A 7,500-nucleotide genomic window follows, 5' to 3' on the forward strand; every position below is an offset into this window, starting at 1 on the left:
GAACGCATGATGTTAAAAGGTCTGGATAGATGACCATTTACGCGAACTACCGAGCGGATGCCGCTGTATAAGGCAGCGATCCAATCGCGGAAGATGGGACCGAAATCAGCCGCTCTAAGGACAGCCTCCAAGTAGTGATGGTCTACCCTATCGAAAGCTTTTGATTGATCTAAATTGATCAGCGCCCCACCCATGCCAAATTCCTTAACTACCCTGTTCATGATGTAGCGCATGAGATGGGGGTTGTCATGGATACTCCTACCCGGCACAGCGCACGTTTGCGCCTTGTCGACTACATAGATAGATAGATAGATATAATGAGAGATAGTGAGAGATACACACACATAGATAGATAGATAGATAGATAGATATACATCGATAGAGAGAGAGGGGGTGGTAAACACACACATATGAATAGATAGATACAAATTGAGAGATAGACCCACATTTATAGATAAATAGATAGATAGACACAGATAAAGGCAGAGAGATTTGCAAGCAAGTAAGAAGAGTGTATATATTGGATAAATCTTCAAATGCTGAGACAGATACGCTTACTTTTCGGTGATATTGTTTTTGTTTTTGTTTTGTTGCGTGCAAGTGTACGATTATAAAGATATAAATGTAAGAAAAAATAAATAGAAAGAGCAAGACTAAAGCTAAATATCACACGGAAAACGTTGGTATTTACAATTCCAATGTCACGATTTGGAAGGTTTCGTTAGAGATTATTGTTTGTTTTTTTTTAACAGAATCACAATGCATCCAACTTGGGTGACAGGATCAGTACTTGACTGTTACTTATGTTATCCACTCCGAAATAATGAAAGGTGATATTGACCTTGGTGATGGTTGAACTCAGGACGTACCGAGGCGTAACTAAATATTGCAAGACATTGTTTCCGATGCTCAAAAATTGAATTCTTTATTCGGCACGAGGCCTAAAACAGATGGGACGGTGCAAGGACAGACAAAGACAGTAAACGTGGGGACATAAAACGATGAATGAAAATCAATACAAGTACAAATGAGGGTGGACGTCCTTGCCTGAGCCCCACCCTTAAGCAATCGCGATTTTACCGTTCATTTCAGTTCATTTACCGGTTAAATTACTCTTTACCCTTTACTCTTTTACTTGTTTCAGTCATTTGACTGTGGCCATGCTGGAGCACCGCCTTTATAGTCGAGCAAATCGACCCCAGAGCTTATTCTTTGTAAGCCTAGTACTTATTTTATCGGTTCATTTTGCCGAACCGCTAAGTTACGGAGACGCAAACACACCAGCATCGGTAATCAAGCGATGCTGGGGGGACAAACAGACACACAAACATACACATACATATATATACATACATATATATATATATATATATACATTTACGATGGGCTTCTTCCAGTTTCCGTCTACCAAATCCACTCACAAGGCTTTGGTCGGTCCGAGGCTATAGTAGAAGACACTCGCCTAAGGTGCCCCGCAGTGAGACTGAACCCAGGACCATATGGTTGGTAAGCAAGCTACTTACCACACAGCCACAAATCTTACTTATTCTATAAAATAAGGATCTAAATCTTCATATGTTATCTCCGGGGTCAGGGTTTCAAACCTCACCCTCTCTCCTGTTAAATGTACATCAGTTTTAGGTATTTTGTTTTTAAATTCGAGTTTTGGTATGTCTATTATAATGCATTTTGTACCAGGTGGGTGTAATTTGGACAGCCCAACCCTAGTAATATTTCCAAATCTACATATAGTCTTCTCAATGGATTTACTGGTTTAGTTTTGTAAGCCATTAAATGACGAGTTTGTAATGTCGGGGTTTGCAAGTCTGTAGATGTCTATTTGCTGGGAGGTTCGATGCTCTAAAAATCTGTCTATCTACAGACCTAGTTCAACAAATATTACTAAAAACAAAACAAAACTATAATTTTCTTATTATTGGGTTGTCCGGAAAGTTAGTGCTGATTTTTTTAAAGGAAAGAAAAAGGTCGATAAATACTTGCCATTACATTTTTAATCAACCAAATTTGAACCATTTTGTTGCACAATGCGTCTCCATTTTTCCTTTAACTTGAAAATACCCTCTTCCCAGAATTGAGGTGGTTTCCGGACAACCCAATACATATCACATATAATGATTTCAAATAATACTTCTACATTAGATGCACCAACAAAAGTGACGAACTGGCAGAATCGTTAGCCAGTCAGTAAAATGCTTAACAGTTTTTTTGTTTTTTTTCGGCCCTTTACGTTCTGGGTTCAAATCATGCCGAGGTCAACCTTGCCTTTCATCCTTTCGTACTCGATAGAATAAGTACAAACCAATTAGCGAAATTAGAAAAACAAATATCTTAAAACCGATACCATTTCTCGATGTTGTGTGATTAACAATATATTTCTTTTATATCCTTATAATAGAACTCTTAAGACATTGTATTTTGAAACAATAAGTTTTCAAGCAAACCATTAATTGATTCAATGATCACTCTACTAAATATTTTGTGATATAAAGTCTTTCAGTAAACATAACCCGCGTAAAATGTCTTGGTTGAATTATCTCTCCTCTGCAGGAAAACTGCTTCCAAAAAGCTACCTAAGTGAATATTTACGTTTAGTATGTTCCCAGTTTTATTTAAAAGTAAGGAGCCTGGAGCAGCAATCATGGTTTGGTTTGATTTCTCGGCTTTACAGACATCTGTAATATTTCTGAAATATCCCTCGATTTCATTTCCTCTCTCTACATCAGTTATATGAATACTGGTTACCGGATGGATAAGGTAACAACTGCTGCATACACAGCTGAGAGGTTTGGGGTTCGTATCCTATAAACAACATTACATTGCAACTGTAGATATGACAGCCGTTTCTCAAATGTCAAGTCTCTATATTGCTGAAAATATTTAACTTAATTCTCTAAGGACCGCAAGCGCTGTAAATTAGATTTCAAAGCAACTTCCTAACCATTCAGCCATACTTCTACTTGTGACGGAGTACTTTTGCCTCACATGCAACACGAAGCTACTAAATCTTACATGTATGTATGTGATTTCATTCACTCAATCCAAAGAGCTATAAAGTACAATAACTAAGAAACATTAAAAAAAATGTTCAAACAATAAAATAACGTGATACATTCTTTTTCTTCACAACATAAAATGTATTCCCTTATTCGCATTGCTTTCTGTTATTATTTACCGACAGAGAACATAACTAGTTTGTTTCATCGGATTTTATTCTTTTATTTCTATCCCGCCGAGGCCAACATTTTGCCTTTCACCTTTTAGAGACCGAAAAAATAAAGCACCAGACAAATATTGAGTTCGATTAACCTTCTCCCCTATAAATGACTAGCCTTGTGCCAAAATTAGAAAAACAGTGCTGCTGGCTGGAAGAATCTTTAGCACGACAAAATGTTCAGCGGCATTTCTTCTGGATTTACGTTGAGAATTTGTCTTTCAACGTTTCGACGCCGATGAAATGAGCGCCAGTTCAACACTGGGCTCGCTATAATCAACTAGCTCTACCCCTAAAATTGCTGGCCTTGTGCCAAAATTTTAAACCACGGGATTTATCGGGTATATTTTATAAATAAAAATAACTGACTTTTTTTTAGATGTTTTTAAGATACTGAAAAGCATTTAATGAGATATACATTTCCAATATTTATGAGTTCAAATTTCACTGAAGCTATTTTTCCCTATTCGTTAAAACATTGGTTTCAAATTTTGACGCTAGGCCAGCAACTTCGGAGGAAGAGGAAAGTTGATTGTATCGACCCCTAAGCCTGCGACTTGGCAGAACCGTTAGGATGCCGGGAGTAATACTTAGCGGCATTTCATCTGTCTTTACGTTCTGAGTTCAAATTCCGCCGAGGTCGACTTTACCTTTCATCCTTTCGGAGTCGATAAATTAAGTACCAGTGAAATACTGGAGTCGATGTAATCGACTGGTCCCCTCCCTCAAAGTTTCAGGTCTTGTGCCTATAACAGAAAGGAGCATATCGAGCCGGAAAACATAGAAGGCAAAGTTGACCTCAGTGAAATTTGAACTCGTATCGGCTCGAATACCATAGGACGAAGAAGGGGTAAAGTTGACTTCGGTGGAATTTTAACTCACAACGTAAAGACGGACGAAATGCTGCTAAGCGTTTTGTCCGGCGTGCTAACGGTTCTTGAAGTTCACGGTTTTCCGAGTTTTCAAAGAAATGGTTTTAAATTTTGGGTCAAGGCCAGTAATTTGAGAGGAGGGGTAAATTGATTACATGATTCCAGCAGTCAACTGGTACTTATTTTATCAACTCGCCGCCTCCCGAGTCTTTAAAATAGTACCAGTGAATTGTTGTGGTCGATTTAATTAACCGTTTCATTTTCTCAATAAAGGTGATGAGCTAGCAGAATTGTTAACATGTCGGACAAAAATGCTTAGCGACATAACTTATGGCTCTCTACGTTCTGAGTTCAAATCCTGCCTAATCACCTTTGCCTTTCATCCTTTCGGTGTAGAAAACATACTGGAAGAAATTGATATGGTTATGCATAACAGTCACAATTGGGGCCAATGAAAGAAATTTCGGTAATTTTAAAATTAAGGAAGCTATACTCATACACAGACTAGGACCCCAAATTAACAACAGGCTGGAGGTTGGTAATCAATATATTATTTAGCTACATCTGGTTGCATGTAGATTCATTTTTGATATGCTCATCTATTGTTTATAAGAAAAAAAGAGAAGAGGGAAAAAAGGGGAAAAAAAAGGAAGCTGCACGTATAATACATAACCTAGAAGCAGCGCTACAGATGTACCAACACACACGAGATTGAGACATAGCCGACTTCACGCACTCCTCATGAAGAATTCCGGAAGATGCTTCCGAAAAAGAAAAGCCGTTTGAAAACAGATTATAGCAGTGACTCCATCTAAGAATATCTGAAGAAGGAATTGTATTCCGAAATATCATCGGACTATAGATAACTAAATTACAACAGGTATGTAGTCCATTTTTTGTATTATAGTGCATTGCTGTACCATTCAAAACCTTTTTATTCTTTATATATATATATATATATATATATATATATATATTAAAACGGTACTGTTTAAGTTTTATTCTATTATCTACCTATTTACGGACTATAGATTGACAGGTTCGTTGGAGTGTGGGCCGGACAAAGTGACCTGTAGTATTTCCTTTTGAATCTCTATAATATGTGTTCAAATCCTGCTGAGCTAAAAAGTCTGCCGGTTACTAATCAAGTACTAGGACTGAGATAATCTGAATTTGAGGTAGATCTTGTGTCGGTGTAAAGAATTGTCTAGCCGTTCAAACCTCATCGAGGTTGACCTTGCTGACCGTTCCAACAAAATCGACAAAATAAGAACTAGACATAAATTAGGTTTTATCTGACAACGTTCTGCCTCTGCCGAACGAAAAATTGATACTCATTAAAATCCAACAGGCGAACCAGCATAATCGTTAGTAGGGCACGCAAGATGCTTAGTGGCATTTGGTCTGTCTGTACGTTCTGAGTTCAAATTGCGCTGAAGTCAACTTTACCTTTTATCCTTTTGGGGTCAATAAAATAAGTATCAGAAGAGCACTGAGTTTGATGCAATCGACTTAGCCCCGCCCTAAAATTGCCGGCCTTGTGCCAAAATTTGAAACCAATATTTTTTTTTAATACAAGAAAGATAGTTTAAACTTGCAATTGAACTTACATCCACCAATGTAGTAATGGCATCCTCATTCTCCAATTTTGGCTTGATTGTTGATTCACTACTATCGATGGTATCAACTGTATCATCTCCATGATACCATGTACCCGTCTTGCACATCATCTCTCTTCGTAGTTGACAATGAGCGCACCGCCATTTCCCGCGTATACTCTACAAATATAATGTAAATTTTTTATGAGTAAATATTTAATAGAAAACTCTGAGAAATTTTATGTTTAATTATAACGAAAATAAAACATTTAAAGCACACAATTGCAAACATTTTTTCGTGTTTTTAAAGTATAAATGCAGCAATGTTATTACTCGTAACTTGTTTGTTTTTGTATATTGTTTACAAGATTCTTGTTGTGAACTCATATGCTGAAACTGATTTTATTGTTTCACAGGAGGGTCATTATACTAATAAATACACACTCACACGCAGAGGCTCTATTTCAATTCTTTTATTATTATTATTATTATTATTATTATTGTGCAGCGCAATGGCCCAGTGGTTAGGGCAGCGGACTCGCGGCTGGAGGATCATCGTTTCGATTCCCAGACCGGGCGTTGTGTGTGTTTATTGAGCGAAAACACCAAAAGCTCCACGAGGCTCCGGCAGGGGGTGGTCGTGACCCCTGTTGTACTCTTTCGCCCCAACTTTCTCTCACTCTTTCTTCCTGTTTCTTGAGTAACGCTGCGATGGACTGGCGTCCCATCCAGCTGGGGGGGAGGGGGTGCGGAACACATACGCCATAGAAACCGGGAAACCGGGCCCATGAGCCTGGCTAGGCTTTAAAAGGGCGCATAATATCATTATTATTATTTATTATTATTATTATTAGTCAATTAGTTAATATTTACACAAGTAACTAAACGATTGTTAAATTAATTAACATCAATCAGTAAGTAAGGTTTGTCAAAGTCCTTTTGTTGCTGATTGGATTAACTAAACTACTAATCAATTAGGTAATTGGCTAAATATTAACTGACTAATAATAATAAAAAGAAGTGAAATAGAACTAGTGCATGTGATTATTATTGGTGTAATAACCTTCCTGAGATACAACAAAATTGTTTTTCGTTTACTTCTTTAACTTCCACAAGGTACACACACACACACGCATATATATATATGTGTGTGTGTGTGAGAGAGAGAGAGAGAAAGATGTATAGATATATGTATGTTCTATAGAACGAATGAGACTGAGTGGAATCGATTTTAATATGCCCAACTAACACAGTATACGTTCCTTACTAGAACTATACAATATCCTGATCATACACCAGTCTATGCAAAAAATAACGGGGAAAAATTGTAGATATTATTCTCTTGTGAAGGTTACGAGGAACACGATCAACAAACTAAATATAATCCTTTCTACTATAGGTAGACCGCCTGAAATTTGGAGAAGGGCATTAGTCGATTACATTGACCCTGTGTTGCACTGGTACTTAATTAATCGACCCCGAAAGGATGCAAGGTAAAGTCGACCTCGGCGGAATTCGAACTCAGAACGTAGCGGCAGACAAAATACCGCTAAGTATTCCGCCCGGCGTGCTAACGATTCTACCAGCTCGCCGCATTACAAACTAAATATAATAAAAAAGAAAGTAGGATAATCAGGCAACCCGAACTCAAAGCTTCTAATTTATGACCCAAGAAGAATATTGTATCATCAAGGTGTACTTTCTGAAAATTAAATTTTAGAATCTTTAAGGATCATATCATAACCAGTGCTTCAAAACACATGTGTATGAAAAGTAGATGCGATTTCGATGCCTCCTT

General features: G+C 37.5%; 1 protein-coding gene across 1 annotated transcript in view; it reads right to left on the minus strand.

Annotated features, from left to right (window-relative positions):
* Nucleotides 1-7,500, minus strand: part of LOC106871929 (regulating synaptic membrane exocytosis protein 1) — a 204,169-nt gene that overhangs the window by 137,419 nt on the left and 59,250 nt on the right. The window contains exon 4 of the mRNA XM_052969449.1: nt 5,715-5,882. Within this exon, the coding sequence (XP_052825409.1) occupies nt 5,715-5,882 (168 nt within the window). The remainder of the gene's footprint in view (nt 1-5,714; nt 5,883-7,500) is intronic.

This window comes from Octopus bimaculoides, chromosome 7 (genome assembly GCF_001194135.2).
Source record: "Octopus bimaculoides isolate UCB-OBI-ISO-001 chromosome 7, ASM119413v2, whole genome shotgun sequence".
Lineage (NCBI taxonomy): Eukaryota > Metazoa > Mollusca > Cephalopoda > Octopoda > Octopodidae > Octopus > Octopus bimaculoides.